At 39.3% G+C, this 19,091-nt stretch overlaps 1 protein-coding gene across 1 annotated transcript in view; it reads right to left on the reverse strand.

Annotated features, from left to right (window-relative positions):
* Nucleotides 1-19,091, reverse strand: part of MLIP (muscular LMNA interacting protein) — an 82,906-nt gene that overhangs the window by 61,999 nt on the left and 1,816 nt on the right. The window contains exons 2-3 of the mRNA XM_030491168.2: nt 7,112-7,270; nt 4,727-5,095 (exon numbers count right to left, since the gene is read on the reverse strand). Coding sequence (XP_030347028.1) covers nt 4,727-5,095; nt 7,112-7,270 — 528 coding nt within the window. The remainder of the gene's footprint in view (nt 1-4,726; nt 5,096-7,111; nt 7,271-19,091) is intronic.

Here is a 19,091-nt window from a genome sequence, read left to right on the forward strand (position 1 = left end):
TTAAACTCGGGAATACAGCCTGACGGATAAAGCTCTCAGGGGAGGCGTCAGACAAGTTATGTGTTATTTTATCCAAACTTCTGTTTTGTTGACATAAACAAGGTTCAAGTCTACTGTATTTTTCATTTCAGGTAAAACCCAAGACAGTTGTACCATCAGTGTCCAGAATCATGTGATACCATTCACATTGTATAATCACAACAGAAAGTGAGAAAAATGTAATATCGTCCCATCTCACTTTACCAGTTCAGTGGAAAGTAGTCTTTCTGTAAATGAGATTCTAGTCAAGTACTCATTTTCTTATTCAGTAAAAACCTTCTGAAGCACTGTGATATTGGAACAAGAAATTTGCTCAGAACTACTTAAATCAGACATCCAGTTCATTTTTCACTTTTCTTGTTATTCACAGAGCAGTGCATTTGACAGTTTGCAGGAATATGAGAGACCTTATCCCCTTTTCCACAGTCTTACAATACACTAATAAAACAGTAACGAGCTCTTTCATGGGTGCCTTTTTTCTTAGGTCTATTCTAATTAGGATTTGTCAAAACTAATTAGAGTGTACAAGTATATTATCAACTTTTTATATAGTTTTATGCTTCTAAAGAAATAAATTCTCTCAAAATCTTCCAAGTCCTTATAATGCTGAAATTAAAAACTGGGGTATACACAACATGAATAAAACATATCAGTATAAAATAGTGAGCTAAGTCAACTGTAAAACCAGAAGGCTAGAAATTATCACCTAACTTTTGACTGAGCATTTTGAAAGCAAGGACATTTACTCTAATCCCTACAAACTTCATACAAACATAAACCCACCTATTTATTTACTGTTTGATACCCTGAAAATATTATGCAATTCTATACAAGACAATTATAACACTTAGTTCCTACAGACATGACTTGCGCAATGCTGTGGCTCAGATTATGAATTATATTTTTAAATAAAAATATCTTCCCCATAAGATAAAGGAATTATTATTATGATTATTAGGGTTATTATTTTTATGTCACATCATATTGATACATCACAAAACAAAAATAAGAACAAATCAAATAATTTTAAATTGAGAGGCAGATGTTGGAAGAATCTGTAACAGAAGAGCAAGACTTTTTGAGACTTTTAAGGGCTAACCTGTATGTAAAAGGCTAAATATGGGCTATATATTCAGATCAGAACCCTATTAGGCCTTATAACTTAAAAAAGTGAGCTCTCCCTACTTAATAATACTCTATAAATAGAAAGCATTGTAAACTGAAGATACTGTCTGTATAAGATAATGTCAGAAGAGCCAAAGCTATGCATTGATTTATAGAAATAAATATCAACAATCAGAATGCCTTTACAACCACACTGATTTCCCCTTATTTTATACATGCATTAAGGTGTCCCATTTCTAAGTGGAAAGCCAATAGATGTATACAAGGCAAATATCAGAATACGAAAATTAATATCAATGATATTGTGCCATAAATTCTATTGGATTAAGAAATTGTAACTCTATTTGAAAAAGCTGCTAATTAATAAAAAATACTGGAAAGTGAGAATAATTTACCAACATTTAATCATTCTGAAAAAATATTCTTAAATATGTCACAAAACATAAAATTATTTAACAAGTTAAAAAGCAGCATAGTAATACATCTGATAAATTGGAGTAGCCTCCTGAATTTGATAATGAGTTCTGGATGTTGATCAACTAACAAAGCAGAACAAGCAAATGAAATCTCTATTCCAAAATAAAATAGATAAATATTCTTTACAAAGAAAATGGATTAAAAGAAAATGAGGAGCTAATATGAAACTCCATAATGAAAGAATAGGATGTGCAATGACTTCTAATTAATTAAAAATTAATAAGGAAGATTTATAAGCAGCTAGGAAAATATTCATGGTAGCAGATGATAAATTAGCTCCTGTGAGTATGATAAAGACATTTTGCAGCAGTCTTCTTCCAGTTTGAACACCACTGACCATTTACATCCTGTGATAATTAAGCCATTATTCAAGTCTTCTGAAGAGATTCTGCTATTGTATTACAGTATTAACTACATCTATAGATGATCACCCTCTTATTTACAGAATCAAAGAATCATAATCAAAGTTGTTTGGAAGTGACTTCTTGAGGTCACCTAGTCCAGTCTCCTACTCAGAGCAGGGCTGTCATCAACACCAGCAGGTCTGGTCAGCTGTGGTTGTGTCTCACCAAGTCTCTGAAGCCCCTAACAGAGGTGGCTCCAGGACCCCTGGGCAGCCTGTGTCAGTGCTGCACCACCTCCCTGTGAGGAAGATTCTCCACATGTCCAGCTGAGACCTGCCACGATTTGGTTTGCGGCCATTGCTGTCTCACCTGCCACTGCAGAGAGGATTTTGCTTCTGTCATCTCTGTAAATGCCCTTCAAGTAGTCGTGGGCTGTTCCAAGATACCTCCTTGGCTGCCTCTTGGCAGGAATCAACAAAGCCAGCTCTCTTAGCCTCAGCTCATATGTGCCCACGCCACCTTTATGGCTTTGTGCTGGATCCCCATTCCCTTCTTCATGTCTGTTGAATTTGGGGCTGACTGGCCACCAAACTGAGCATGGTTTTATAGGTACAACCTCACCAGTGCCAGTAGGTGAGATAAAATGACTTGGTCAGTGGAATTTGTTTTGCCTTTTTTTTTTTCTGTTCAGTTTCTCTGCTGGTTTAAAATGCTTCTGTAGTTGTACTGTATTAGTGCAACAGAAGGGAGCGACCAAAGTAGATTTATGTTTCTTTGGTCCGTGATTCAACTGCAAGCCTTTCTCTCTTCTTAGGTGCACCTCAGATACACGTTTCCTAAAAATGTATAAAGAAAGTTGAAATAGGTGGCAATGTTACCTTAGCACAAAGGGATCAAGGAACTTGAAAAAGATCTCGGTGCCTCATGGATGATGATTCCAAAAACATGAAAGAGGTCACAGTTCTAGTATTGAGCCTTGTCCGGGAGATCTTCAGCACATTTGAAGTGGCAGAGCTGACCTGGGTACAAGACTAGTGGTCTTGTGAGATCACATTGCTTTGAAAGGGCACAAAAAATGTGGTTACTTACACCTGCAAGGCCCTGAAACGTGCAGGTCAAAAAGAAAAAGGGATAGTGTGACAAACTGAGGGGCCAAAAGGCAAAACTCGTGTCTGAGAGAAGATTTGATTCAATGTAGACCTGGTCCTGGGGCCAGTTAGCCATGCTGGCCCAAAGATCCCAGTAGAATTTGATAATAGGAAAAAATAAATTCCCTACCAAGCCTGTGACCTGAGAACCAGAAAGTCAGAAAGAAGCACTGGAGACTATGGAAAACCTGACAAAACCTCTGGAAACTTAAGAAAGAAAGCTTAAGAAAGCCACAGCATAGTATTTTTTTCTATATAGTCTTACAAAAAATCCACCCAATTTCTTTAATACGTTTTAAAGAAACTACCCAAGTAAGCCTGGCAGAATCTGTATATCAAACATTGCTGAAATAAATTTGTATTTCCCAAGGACAGTTATTCTTTTACGGGCTGCTTCCTCTACACAGATTTATCTGTGCCTTTATACCTTCCTCAGGTAAAATTCCACTGACTTTACTGCAAGTTTCTCAGAAGAAATGGATATCTCATAATGCTGTGAATCCAAAACCAGAGTGGATTTATTATTCACAATTTCCTCAATCAAAAATTCACATTGAATTTGATGAAAAATTGACTACCACAAGTATTTCAACAGAAGATAGGAAGTCCTATTCATTTTCAGAGACGAAGTAGCCATGCTTAAATCTTATTTTTTTAAGTATCAATGAAGAATTGCATTTTCAAATTATGAAAACCCTGTCAAGGTCAAAGAAAATGTCTCAATTTATTCCATGTATGAAGGATATTGTAATTTTGCTAAAGGTAGAGTTTCCACCCTTGAAAACCATCCATGCTCTTTCCAAGATGGGAGACATTAACTTTTCATGCAGTAAATTGGATTGATGCATTTTGAAAATGAAACATTTTAAAGACCTTTTTTGAATTGTCCCAGTGACAATTTAAAATTTAAATAAATCAATAAATGTACCCTAAAAAGATCAGCATAAAATGGGCCTTTCATCGTCATTAGTTCTTTACACTTGTGCAAAGTCAGTGCTAACAATCAGAACAACGGATTTTTTTGCAGCCTCTTTAACATAGAATCATAGAATCATACAATAGTTACGGTTGGAAAGGACCTTAAGATCATCTAGTTTCAACCCCCCTGCCATGGGCAGGGACACGTCACACTCAACCATGTTGCCCAAGGCTCTGTCCAACCTGACCTTGAACACCGCCAAGAATGGAGCATTCACAAACATAAAGGATTGCAGCACATGCTGAGAACGAAAACTAGGCCTGGAAAATCTGATGCTACTAATTCAAATAATCAACAGGCTCCACTGATTTTAGTCCATTTAGACTAGCTAGGAATCTAAAATCTTCTGATTAACTTGCCGTGAGATGAGCTGCTCTTAAAGGAAAGAACAATAGGTCTTCATTACCTGTTCCATGTATACACCAAAACCATAGAGAGGCAGCAAGTCAGAAGGGTTGGGAAAATACCTTAGCGTCCAAATGTGACAGGAATGGCCAACAAAAATGCTAATTAAAAAATAAATTGGCCAAGCTGCTTTACAAACTGACTTTGTATCCATGTCTTGAAAGCTTTAAAAAGCAAAGGTTTGCTCCAGATTTTAATGAACAGGTTACCTGATGTTTTTGCAGATCAGCAGTGTTGTGGGAAAGCGCAGCACCTGGAACATGCCCATCACCAGGAGGTTTTCCTGCCCCAGTTCCAGGGGAAGCATGGGATGTGGCCAGCAGCTGAGCGCTGATGGGACCATAGCCATTGGATGGCCGATGAGCGTTGTTCGAGGCAGCAGCTACTTCATCTTCTTCACCAGAGTCCGTAATGAGAATAAACTCAGCCTTAAAAAGGTCATTCTCCTGCATTTCTCCTTTGCTTGAATTACACACCGGGGACTGGAAAACTGTTCGAATGCTGTCTGTATGGACGGCCAACACACAGTCTTGTCTGGCCCCACTCTTTAAGGCCAGCTCATCAGAGACTGCATTAGACTGCAAAAGATAGAAGGAAAAAAATCCCAATTAGCTGCATTTTATTTCCGCTCCCCCAAAATGCAAAGTATTTTTGACTTGCAGTGGTGGCTGGCACTACACTACCAAAAGTGCAGAGGGCAAATGGAATTTGGGCATCAGCACCCAGCAGAAACAACCTGCCCGGCGAGCACCCCACTTCCAGCCCCCCAGCCGACGTTGCAGGGCTGCCTTCCCAGCATTTCACAGAGCAACAGAGGACTCTGAGCACAATGCTGGCCCAAGCCTGGGACTGGTGCAGGAACCAAAAAGGAGGGTGCAGTCAAGCCGAATGAGCTGTCAGAGCAGACTATGCCAGACATGATGGGAAGGCATCCCAACCGTGGGATCGATGGGTGCAGACAATGCTCCTCAGAGGAGCCTGACAGAAAAATCTGGGACAAAACCTATACATATTAATGAAGAAACAAAGGCCTTTATGCCAGGGCATTCTCTGATGAAAGCAGACAAAGAATCTGAGGTCAGCGAGCTTTACTGTATCTTCAAGCTTGTCAGCACAGACTACAATTGTTCTTCGCATTTTCTGCAATTTCCACTTCCATTGTGTAACTTCTCAAGCACGCTTTGGATGAGAGAGGGAGTAGTGCAAACTGAGCATATGACACTCAGATCAGCAAATCATTCAATATTGAAACTGCTATGGTAAATCATATTTCTCTTGCAGCAGGAATCAGGTGAAAGGATAGCAATATTGTGGACTGCAAAAGAAAGCCTGTAGATGGGGCTCATTTTTTAATCCAGCTGGAGGAATACAATAATTACAAATTTCAACTTCACTTGCAGTTCCAGGAGTCCCTGGAGCTCAGTTGTTGAAAAAAATATTGGACTAGAAAGGGGGATATGACTATGGAAGTGCTATTTTCATTATCTGATGTTGGTTTGGTTTTTAAAATATTGTTCAGATTCTAGACTTTTTAGAAGAGGAAATAAACTGCATTATGAAGGCCTCAGTACTGCTCACTTGCCAGGAAAGTTTTCTCTGCCTACAGAGAATCACAGGGAAACAGATGTGAGGAAAACCTGATTCTGCTTTACCCAGGGTGTTACTTACAGCAAAACCAACACTGAGTGGCTGGAAATGTAACTATTAAGTTAAACATCCTGAAGATAATATTGCAATGCATGTCTCTTCAAGTACGTCTATTCTCTGCCCAGACCTAATCCTTTTTTTAGACAGACAGGGCACTGGAAATGCTGGAACATGTCCAGATCAGAGGGCTGTGAACTCCTGTGAAAAGTTTGACATGGAGAACATCCAGAACTGCAGCACCAGCAATGTCCCAGAGAAGGAGCTGTTCCAGAAGAGCTGAATCACCATAAGCATTAATATTAACCAGAGGGCTGCAGTTCCCTTTTAAGCAGCATGGAATAAAACAAGAGACTGTTAAGTGTTGCGAGGCAGGAAAGTAGTAACAAACACTGTGGGCTTACTAAAGAAAGGAGTACCAGCAGTGCTGGGCTGGCGGTTTCACTGTCATAAGTAATCATGGGGACAAGCTTCCAGAAACAAAATACAAGCTTCCACTTTGATGCATTACTATGTAGCTATGAAAGGGATTGGCACCTTTGCTGGAAGCCACAACATGGGAATTTGATGAAACCAGGATCCAGTGACCAATTCTTGGTCAATTCCCATGTGATAACACTCCTTGCACACCACCCTTGCTCCCATGAAGATCAGGAAGGCATCCCGGTTTGTCTGCCAAGAATATAGCCTTACATAACTGACAGAGGGGAGTATCAAGATGGGCAAGGGTTTCCTTCCAGTGCAAACTCTGCCAAAGATGAAACAGGCTGTTGAGCAGGTATCAGCCTTCTCTTGCGCAATGATTCTGCATCTCTGGTAGGCTTGGTAATTAAAATCAAGCACAAGCCAAGGAACAATTCAAGGGAAAGCGCACCAGTTCAGTGATGCTCAGGATAAAATTATCTATATTCTTTGAAAGGGTGGAAAAATTAGTGCAAACAAAAATCTACCTTATTTATAATTTCTTGATCGCTCAGATCGTTTGGTTCCTCTGGAATTGTCACAAGGAACTTAGAGACATCCACAACCTCACAATGAGTTGGAAGTCGTCCAATGGATGGTACAAATGTGAAGGTCAGTGGTTTGGTTCCAGATTCTTGAGAAGTCACCTAAAAAATGCATAATTAGTTCAACTTTTTTATCCAAATAAAGATAATTCTAGTCAGAGTTGAAATAACATCAATTAATTTATCTACCTAACTTACAAGCATATTATTAATCATACCAGTCGTGGGTTTTTATTGGGTCACAGTATGTTTTTTATATATATATATACACATATATATGTATCTGAGAATGGAGACCTTAGGCCCACTGTAGGAGAGAATTAGGTTCAAGATCTTCTTGAGAACCTGAATGTGCACAAGTCCGTCGAACCTGATGAAATCCATCCACGGGTCCTGAAGGAGCTGGTGAATGAAGTTGCTAAGTCATTGTCCATCATATTTGAAATATCATGGCAGTCAGGTGATGTTCCTGATGACTGGAAAAAGGGAAATATAACCCCCATTTTCAAGAAGTGGAAAATGGAAGACGTGGGGAACTACAGACCAGTCAGTCTCACCTCTGTGCCTGTCAAAATCTTGGAGCAGATTCTCCTGGAAACCATGTTAAGGCACATGAAAAACAACAACGTGGTTGGTGATGGGGGCTGGAACACCTCCCATATGAAGACAGGCTGAGAAAGTAGGGGCTGTTCCGCCTGGAGAAGAGAAGGATGTGTGGAGATCTCATAACAGCCTTCCACTATCTGAAGGGGGCCTACAAGGATGCTGGGAGGGGGACTCTTCATTACAGACTGTAGTGGTAGGACAAGGGGTAACAGGTTCACACTGAAACAGGGGAAGTTTAGGTTGGATATAAGGAAGAAGCTCTTTACAGTGAGGGTGGTGAGGCATTGGAACAGATTTCCCAAGGAGGTTGTGAATGCTCTGTCACTGGCAGTGTTCAAGGCCAGGCTGGACGGAGTCTTGGGTGACATGGTTTAGTGTGAGGTGTCCCTGCCCATGGCAGGGGGGTTGGAACTAGATGATCTTAAGATCCCTTCCTACCCTAACTATTCTATGCTTCTATGATTCTGTAATATTAGGGTCTTGTTTACCAGACAGAATATTGTCTCGATTATGCCAAACAATATGCTATATATCTTAGTGGCGTGGCACAGCAGACGGGAGAAAATTTGTTCAATAATTTGTTATTCTTTCCATTTTCCATACCAGAATCAGAAAGCCAGATTCAATTCATTTCAAGGCTGTTTTTATCTTTGTTTAACTCTACTTTAGTAGAACAACAATGTAATTATACCACTGTATCTAGACATATTACAGCCTCTAGAGTATTTGCTTAACAACTTAAAACTAATTTGAAAAACCTTTGCTCTGCAAAAAGAAAGCAAAACATGTTTACATTTTCCAATGCAAATGCAGCTAATTCTGAACAACATCTGGGATGAATTCCGATTCAAGGAAAGGATCTTATCCTGGTTTCCTTAGGTCATTCAGCCACATGCACCAACTAATTGTGTGTCTGTCTGCTCATTTCTCCTTCCCCACCTAGCATTCTTGCTAGGACTGTGTACATAGAGCCTGAATGCGCTGAAAGAAGAGACTGAGAGAGGGCAATTTCACCTAAATGTTTAATTTTACCAGAGTGCTCTTCCATCTATTCCATCTCCTTCACAGGAGATACTGAACAGGAAAAAGAAGTCCACACCATGGTAAAACTCTCAGTTGCTTTGCCAGATACCAGGGAGAGGAACTGCAAAGGCCTTGGCAAGGTAAATAGAGGGAACTACTTCCCAGACCACGGAACCTGACATGCTGACTTTCTCATTACTTGTTCATGTAAAAATCGTTCTTTCTGATTCAAAACTGTAGAATGCATAGATTTTCACTTTTTCCTTTTTTTTTTTTTTTTTTTGTTATCATCTGATTTAAAGCTTATGGCAATTAATTGTGTATTCAATGAACATTAATATGCAGAGCCTTGAACTGGAATGAATCATACAGAAAAACAGGACTATTGCATGGGCTCTGTTTTTTTGCTTGCCTGTTTAAACTGAAACAAATTGGAGAACTGTGGCTCTCATTATGCTTCTTTGTAATTTGCATCCGTAAGTAAATAGTAATTAGGGAACAGAGTGGAATTACTGAATACATTCACACTATTCTCCTTATATATCATCTTGTGGCTGGAACATTAAAATTATAGAAACAGATTTCCAGTTTAAAAAAATAATAATATCTAAGCAAATATTCGTTAATTTCACTGACAGCTGTCTCTTGGAGGGCTTTGGCAAAACAGGGGCAGGTTGTTTCTACAAACACTACCAACTGCTCTTTTCTCCACAATTCAGGAGAACTCTGCTCTCTCAGACACACCCACAACAAATTTCCATGTGTCCACCTCGAATTCTGAAAGAATAAGGTTTTTTCCTGTTTGAAAGTGAAAAATTTGTATAAATGGCAGCCATCTCAGTTCCAAAATTGTGCCTTTATATTCACAAACACATATGAGCAGGTTACGTTACACTGCAGGCTTGCTACCCAGTTAGAGATTGCAAAGGTGCAGGGGCAAGGTGGTCTCCTACTTTGCCCACATTCCACTTCACACAAGTGGCCAAGCACTGAAGTACATGATGCACAGCCTGAATCACTAGAAAAAAAGTGACTGCTAAATGCTTCACTGCACCAGGATCTCTGGATGTTATTTTATGTGAGGGAGAAATAACATAGCTCTGTCCTTCTCTCAGCAGGCAAGGTACCTGAGTCTGATCACTGTTTTTCATAAAGAAGCATCACAGGTTTTAAATATTAATAGCCAGCACAGTAAACACTTAGTGCTTTCTCCTGATATAAGTCAGTGGAGTAACATCGGTACTCAAGGACATGCTCACGAGGGAGCAGCCACCAGTCCCTACAATGCAGCCAGGATGCAGGCTCCACCCAAGGAGCTGCTGTACCCAGAGGTGCTCCTGAAGAAGCAGGACTACCTGCATACAAGCAGGAGCACCCATCATATTAGCATTAGTGATTTCTGTATGGCTGACACTATCCAATGCAGTCTTACACAGCACCTGGGTCTCCACCAAAATCAGCTAGAGATGGTCTTTGCTTTCCCGCAGATCTGTAGCTGTGCTTTCATCTTCTATCTCTAATTAGGAAATGCAGCTAGTGACTCTGGCTACCTCAGTCATCTTTACTAACATTTTCCCCCTCTATCTCACCCTCTTCTCATGCTCTTGTCTGACACTTAACAGCAACTGTTCTGTATCAGTGAGTATTCTTTGTCAGAGCACAAAATATTCCTCATAAAAAGGAAGAGAGAAGTGTGTAAATAGAAAGCCCACACACAAACAGATTTATAGAAAATTCCAGTCAAATGTGGTAGCACTGCTAAACTCACAGCACTTTATTTGCATGTTTATAATGAATAAATACAAACAAAAAGCCAAGTTATGAGGCTCCAGCCCATTGCATAGTAATGGGAAGATCATTACTTTGCAATGTACAGAATTAGGTACCCAATTCTGTACTGTGTCTTACCCTGCACTTCCAATTTTATTGCTTTGGTGGAAAAAATAAAGAATAAATGAAGAAAACCTTGCTATACTTGGCCTAAACACATTGTGGAAATAACCACCAAAATTGTTTGCAAGACAAAGGTAACATTTGAAAACACATAAAAAGATGCGCAAGCTAGAATATTTTTTTCAGGTGGGAGGTGCCATTAAAACATGGCACTATTTATATTCCCCTAGTATATTTTATTTTTCCTAGAGTTTAGAAATAAAAAACAATAGAATTACTGCATTTCAGAAAGTTTTAAGTTGCCAGATACTGCATGAGGCAGTGTGCAAGAATGCCTTCCTCTTAGGCTCACTCATAGCAAGTGAGAAACAAGAACTTCTAGCAGGTAAAACTGGTCATGCAATCTAGGCTGCATCACAGAAACCTAGGCAACAATCAAGTATCATAACACTGGTTCAGAAAAAGCAACCATTCAAAAAATAGATAAAAATACTTTGACATTTTAAAAATTAAATATTAATTAGAAAATGTGAAGTAGAAAGAACCATTACATACTTTTTCTTTTTTAAAGGTAGAGAAAGGATTTTTGCACTTTTTTTAGTATACTCATGTAATTTACTATATATCTCTGGCTGATGTTTCTGCCCTTGAAGAGCTGAAAGAAATTAACAGCTTGGATTTTCTGCATTTAATTACATCTACTAATAGCCATTCTGATATACAGAGGTAGGGCTGGTGATGAATGTGAAGCTTGAGGGCAGCTGTGGCTGCAGTGACCATGAAATAGTGGAGTTTGAGATCCTTAGGGTCTAAGGAGGGTGCATAGCAAGCCAGCTAGCCTGGACTTCAAGAGAGTGGACTTTGGCCTCTTCAGGGATCTGCTTGGTAGAATAACATGAGATAAAGCTCTGGAGAGAAGAGGGGCCAAAGAAAGCTGGTTAATATTTAAAGATCACCTTCTGCAAGCTCAGGAGCGATGCTTCCCAACAAAGAGGAAGGCAGGCAAAAAGCCAGAAGGCCTGGATGGATGAACAATGAGCTCTTGGACAAACTCCAACACAAGAAGGAAGCCTACAGAGGGTAGACGGCAGCCTTCCAGTACCTTAAGGGAGCCTACAAGAAAGCTGGACAGTGACTTTTTACAAGGGTGTGTAGTGACAGGACAAGGGGAAATGGAACGAAACCCCACCTGTAGTCCTGCGTTCAGGTCTGGGGCCTCCAATGCAAGAAGTGCATGGACCTATTGGAGTGAGTCCAGAGGAGGCCACAAAGATGCTCAGAGGGCTGGAGCACCTTCCCCATGGAGACAGGCTGAGAAAGATGGGCTTGTTCAGCCTGCAGAAAAGAAGGCTCAAGGAAGACCTTAGAGTATCCTTCCAATGCTTAAAGGGGCCTACAGGAAAGCTGGAGAGGGACATTTTACAAGGACATGTAGGGATAGGAGAAGGGGGAATGACTTTAAGTTGACAGAGGATAGATTTAGATTAGATATTAGGAAGTTCTTTACTATGAGGGTGGTGAGGTTGTCCAAATAAGCTGTGGCTGCCCCATCGCTGGCAGTGTTCAAGGCCAGGTTGGGCAGGGCTCGGAGCAACCTAGTATAGTGGAAGGTGTCCCTACCCATGGCAGGGAAGTTGGAACTAGATCTTTAAGGTGCCTTCCAACCCAGACCATTCTGTGATTCTATGTTATGATATATAACCTTCAAATTCAAACATATTCAGGTTATCATCTTTTCCCCATAACCAGTAGAAACAGTAAAAGGAATTCAATGCCATATATTCCCTGCTGTAATTTACTGGAATCAATAGAGATACAGTGGCAGAAAAATACCATATGCGATGCCTACTCAAGTTAATACTGATAAATTCTGATTTATATTATATAATCAACATTACGAACAATTACATAATTGATTGTTTTTAATTGTATCCTTTCATGTTGCTTAGTTCTTTGAAGAAGATAAATTATAGAGTGTAATATCAATAACCTTTAAACATCCATTGAGGTCTATAAGCTGCTGCGTACACATTGCTGAATAGCTTCAAAAATGAAACTTATTCTAGATGATTTCCATGACTTCCTGTACCATCAATTTACAAACAGGTTTGTTGCATAATTAATACTATCTGTTTACAACTGCCCCAGGGATAGTAACTTAAATTATATCAATTATTGTTTTCATTACCACAGCTTCTACAGCCTTTACTTGTAGAGCACATTTTTATTGTCTTAGTTACCTTATGAAGACAAATGAACACTTCCATTTAATGTCTTGCATGTTCTATATACATTCAGCATATTACATATTTTGTAATTTAAATAGAGGTTCCACTGCCAGTGATTGCTTCCCAGGATTTCCTTCTGGAATAAAGATTGCTAAAGTGAAATTGAATATGCTGGTTCGCATTACCACTTCTTCCACTGACTTGCTAATGTAAGTCATTTCACTAATAAAAAGATGCCCTGAGAAAACCTCACTCTTGAAATATCAAGTTCTTCCTTTTGATGCTGTTTATTTATTTGTTTAAGGGGCAGAAAAAGGAAATATATACATAAATAATAACATAATAAGCATGTGCAGCTTGATATAGAAACATGACTGAAGCGCTGTTTTGGTCAGAGCATAAATTCACATGCCCACAATTCCTGTGTACTAAATATAGCTCTAACACACAGAGAGAGCTAACAGCTCACAAAGCGAGCACAGCTAACACCACTCACCCAGCCAGAGAGAGGGGCCATCCGAAAACACGATCTGGGTTGTGTAACCTCTCCTTAAACTCCTTTTCTGTGCTTGGACTAAAGTCAAAGCACACAGAGACATTATCTCCTCCTTGAGACAGAGAAAAGGGCTAGTCTCCTACAGATGAAATTATCAGTTCATGAGATGTAAGAATCTTCAGCATATTTTCATATCCTGATTTATAGCTGTCACGATAACCTAATACAGATTAACTGATTATTGTGTAATATGAGCTCTGGCTTATCTAAAACCTTCTACAAGCAGCAGCAGATGATCATCTGAACACCAACTTCATATCTGTGAAACTTCAGGGGAAAAAGCTAACTCTAATCCAAAAATCCAGGATGAAATTACAGCCCAGATGAAGTTTGTACCAAAATTCCCACTGACAGCTGTGGTCCAGGAACTTCCCCCAGGCCTGTGATGTGCCCATTGTATCACCTTCAGCAAATAATTTTTCCTTCTTTTAGTACAGCAGTACACACCAAAATGCACACACAGGCAAGTATCTTTTGAAACTTACTGTGTAAAGCACTAGAAAGAGCAGATGAATAATAGTATAAATTGTAATCTGTTATTTAAAATGCAAAAGCTCATTCAGCTGAAGTGTTTAATTTCAATAATAATTTTAATTAGCTCTTTAGCCCAGCAGACTTTATATGGCTATAATTGCTTTTTCATATTGGTCTACACATATGCAGCTAAGCATGGTGAAAAGTAAGTAAAGATAACCTTTAATTTCCTCCTTTGCAAAGAGGGAGTAAAATACCTTGCCTGTTCTGTTTAATTGATTTAACTAAATGCATTTTGACTAAATTATCATAAAACATTAGACCCTAGGGGTGATCGGGGTCACCCACACCCAGACTGCCTCCAGCGACTTCCTCAGCAGGTGATCACCATTTCCTTCTGTCTGTCCTGCATTCATTTTACTGCATGGATCAATCAGAAAAAACTCAAAAATATTGCTGTTGATTTTGCACAAGATTTTTTGTAGTATGGCCAGGCTTGCCATCTGGTCTTGCACAGAAGGAAGTCAAGGACTGGCGAAAGTAGACTGAAAAAGTTTGAAGGTTGATTGCAAATGAAAATTAAAGAAAATAAATAAATGGTGCTGTCTTGCATGCACATGGACCGCTTATGATATACGTTAGCAGTCAGAAGACTCTGTGGGAAATGGGAGACTTCAGACCAAGCCCAGAGCCTGTAGATACATAAAAATTTCTGCACCTAAACTTAGGTCCTTACAAGGTCAAAGGACTTCAGAGTTTGTATGTAGAATACCCATACTAGTGTATGCACAAAGACATTCACACACTCTGATGTACATAATCTATGCTTGTACAATGTCCACCCAACAAAAGGCTGCAGAATGCTTAGTCACATTAGTATAACAGCAGCAAGGCACTATAGATCCCAGTCCTTTTTTGCCAGTCCTTTTTTGAACAACTCCATCTCAATTACTCAGTGAGAAATTGAAAGTTAACTTGAATTTATTCTTTTTCCTATAAAAGTTTATTGCAATTTCAGCGCTGAGAGTTCCAGAATGCTGCTGTCATCCTCACAGCAGTCTTGGAACACATTCTCATTAATGTGGATGACATAACTCCCCTCATTTTCTTTTCCTGAAAGCTGCATCTATCAGTAAACAGGTGGAAGTTTCAAATCAAGCACTGGGAATAGAAACAAATCCCTACGTCAGAGCTGAGAGATCAGTCTTGTGGGATGATGCTAGCAAGGAACTCCAGTTTAACAGTAACATGCATCAGCCTTTTTTCCTTTGGTTTCTCGAGATGTCTGAGTGGCTGAGGGCCAGAGGGATTTCAGATAGATCATCTCCCTCCTCATGTAGATAAGGCTGACGTGCAGTGAGGTTTTGCTATCACACCACTGAGCACTGCCAGTCCTGCCCTCACCACTAGAGGATGATCAAGCTCAGGTGGTGCTGCTACCACAGGTGAGCACCTCATCAGTTCTCCTTTCAGAGACGCATCATAAATCAAGTTTGGTAAGAAACCAGTGATATTGCTGCAAGCAACATATTTTTGCAGGAGGTGGAAACCAGCATCACATCTGTGCCTATACATACCCCTGCATGTGACATCTAATGGACCATTATTTTTGTACAGTGAAATAACTAGTGAGTGACTCCAGAAAAAGGATATATATGTTCTAATAAAATATATGTCATGTTATGAAGAAACCATAGCTTGAAGGCTTCTGAAGAAAACCAGAGTATTTTAACAGATGCCTCCAAAAGTACAAGCACAAGATAATAGCAGAAGCCTGGAAACTGAAAGTATAGGATAGGAACCCTAGGGCTACAAGCAAAAATCATTAATAACCAGTTATTACTCACTACGTGAATGCAGCCTTGTGTGCTGGTATTAAGGACAATAGAGGAAGGAAAAAAAACAGTACCCAGCATGTGTAAAACATAACGAACATGATAGAAATCGTATACAACATAGAAATTGTTGGCCAATAAAGAAAACACAAGTAAGTGAACTGCTAGCAAACACAGAAAAATAACTTCAAGTGGGCTAGAAGTGCAGGGGAAGTAAGCCTCACCATCAACTTCATACACCTCCTTGCAAACAGCTAGAGATGTTGGCAGCTTCCATAACGAGTATGAAAAAAAAGTGGTAAAAATAAAGTTTGTCTAGGTCAGTTTGAACTATGTAATTATTGAGAATGAGTTGTAATAACTGGACTATTTGGACTTTAAGTCTGAGAATGGCTGTGGCTGGACTAGTAATCATCATATAAGCCACCTGTATATGTGAATTTGTGTGCATTTGTGTGAACAGTACAATGAAGAGATGATAAGAGAAAACAGTAGATTGAAGACAGGGTAAGTATGAGAGGTAGTGCATGAAAGTCTTTTCTAAACTCATAAACTCCAGCTGAATACGCAAGAAATGATGAATTCATAATATCAATAGTCAGCCCAATCTGCCCAAGACCACCAGGACACACTGGCATCACAACAGTGAACAAGTTGAACCCCGTCCAAGAGTGCTGTAGCTGCTCTACATGGACTATATGGGATTGTACACAAAAAGTAACAAGAGGCCCCTAAATGAAGTTTATGACAATTTGCCTAGAAGCCAAAAGCATGGCAGTAGAACTTTCTGCTTCTGTACAAAGGGTTGCCCTCCCAGTTGTGGCTCCAGCTGGGTAGCTATGAGTTAGTGCATGAGCTTAGAAGAGACTTGCATGAGTAACTAAATGCACTGTGTAAATAGTTATCCACTGTTAATAAGAACAGCTTCATTCTATCAATGATAATAGCTTGGCTAATAAAAAGTGTTCTGATAAATATTGGTTTTGATGACTGCCTTATTCAACTCAACCACCTGTCAGCAAAAAGGGAATTAACAACATTATAACTGTTATTAGACTGCTAACACTTAATTTTACCACAAATTTTTGCATCTCTCTATGTGTTTCTTTAGTACACATGAGCTGCACAAGGTATCTGGTCTTTCACCACACCCTTCAGGCTTATCAGTGATTTGGATGCAGTGGCTGAGATTGAGCATTTCCCACTTGTGCGACTTTTCTGCTCACTTTTGAAGAACTGTCTTCCTGATTTGTTTACACACAACTGAAGGAAGACAGTACAGCCTCACATTAGCAGCTGAGTTATGCTTTAAACAGCTCCAGGTTAACAGCTGTATGTGAAATCCCTCATGCACTCTCATGAGGAAGTGCTGGATTGAGGGCTCTAAGTGCTTCACTACAAACCTGCTGTTACCAAGAGCACTTTAGCAGTATTTTGGCCTATACAACAGCACTGACAGTGTCTCTCTCTTTCCCCAGGTATAACTCTATCCAGAACACTACAACACAGAGTGTGAACACCTCTATCATCCAAGTCAGACAGCAAAAAATGAACAACCATGACCCTTTATACTATGGTCACCTAGTATTGTAGCACGTACTCTAAAAAAAATTCTCCTCAAACCTGAAAGACTACAGGTTCAGGCTCAAATTCATTCTCACTTCCAACACTTTCAGTAAGGAAAAACCTCTCATTTCCCTCTTTCATCTGTGTTCAGCTAAACAATGTTAAAAGTACATTTATTTTTTACATATATATTTTTTTCAGGTTAGTTTTTAAAAATATTTTCAATTTTGAAAACTGTAAATGGTAAAGGGGATTTGAGTGTTAAAACATTTTGGCTGAGTTTGGTTTAATTGGAAAGTAACTTTTCATTTAAAAATAATTGATCTAACAGGCGGAAAGAAAACATTGATGCGATCTGCTCTTGGCAGCACAGCTCCTGTCAAATTGCCTCCTGTGTTCGGACTCTTCCATTATTATTATTATAAAAACTTCTGGTTTTATTTCTTTTAAATCTCTGAAGCATGACATTTTCAATAGATACTTCCATTCCCAAACTACTACATCTTCTCTTTGGGCATTTCTCTTGCTAAAGAGCTATGCTTTTGGAGCAGGTATTCAAAGGATATAAAGAAACAAATTGAGATGTACAGCTTAAATTTTCAAAGGCTATGCACCTAGCACCCACATATCAATGACAGATAATAGCACATCTTTCATGCTTATCTCACCAGTTGATCACGACATACTCTCAAATATGATCTTCAAGATCCAAAAAGCCATCTGGCATCTGGATTTGTAGTTTTTTTTATCAATTGGAAAAAGGTATTAAAAAAAAAAAAAAGATATGGTTTATAGATTTAATGAAAAGCAAATTAAAACAGTCTATATCCACTCTTATATGACCAGACTGAGGACTGCTAGTTTATCTGCTGCCATTTTTTTCTGCTGCCCTTTCTTTCTGCTGCCATTTCAACAGATAGCAGTGAAAGTCTCATAATACCAGCTAGCGCAGATTCCTCAGCTCCCTTCCACAAGGAAGAGAATAGAGTTCTCATTGATGGTATATTAATGACACACAGAGTATTCTGGAAATGTCAGATGCTAAATTTTCAGCTTTTTAACCAATCACAAGAGGAGGCTGTTGGTATTTTAATCATTAAAAAATGGATTCTTTCATCCTATGTGATCAGCAATAGGCTTCCCATCAGAAGCCACGCCACCTTTTACAGTCATCTGCGCAAGGGATTTAATGAATAATCAATATGAGCCCATCTGTAAGCATTCTTACCTGTCCTCTGCTAATAAAACTCAGGGGGCTGACAGTTCAGATGCCTCTTTCCCCAGGCTTCTGTCTGTAGTATGCAGAGCATAGTGGGAGATAAATAAAAAATGAACATAAAAAAGTACTGAAGAAATGTATGTGATAAAACTGAAGAAGAGGTCACATTTTCCCCTTCTCAGCAAGGATTTTCAGAGGTCCTTTTAATGAGCTATTTCTGAGTAGGTCTGTGTGGGCCCAGAAGAATGCTGGTTACAAAGAGTAATTATTCTGGCACTCAGCTACTAACAAACAAAAAGGTAAAGCTGAATGGCTGTTGGCTTCTTCCACACATTCACAGGAGAGCAGGATGATAAACATAGGATATTGTTTTCTTCTCCATGCTAATCATTAAAAACCAGCTGTCCTTAAACTTTCAATTTGAGCTTTCCCAGATGTCAAGAATACTGCACGTTTCACAGCACCAGGGTCATCTTCCTACAATTTCATCTATTTAGAGAAATGACTACACTTGTTCCAATTA

Source organism: Strigops habroptila, chromosome 6, assembly GCF_004027225.2.
Source record: "Strigops habroptila isolate Jane chromosome 6, bStrHab1.2.pri, whole genome shotgun sequence".
Classification (NCBI taxonomy): domain Eukaryota; kingdom Metazoa; phylum Chordata; class Aves; order Psittaciformes; family Psittacidae; genus Strigops; species Strigops habroptila.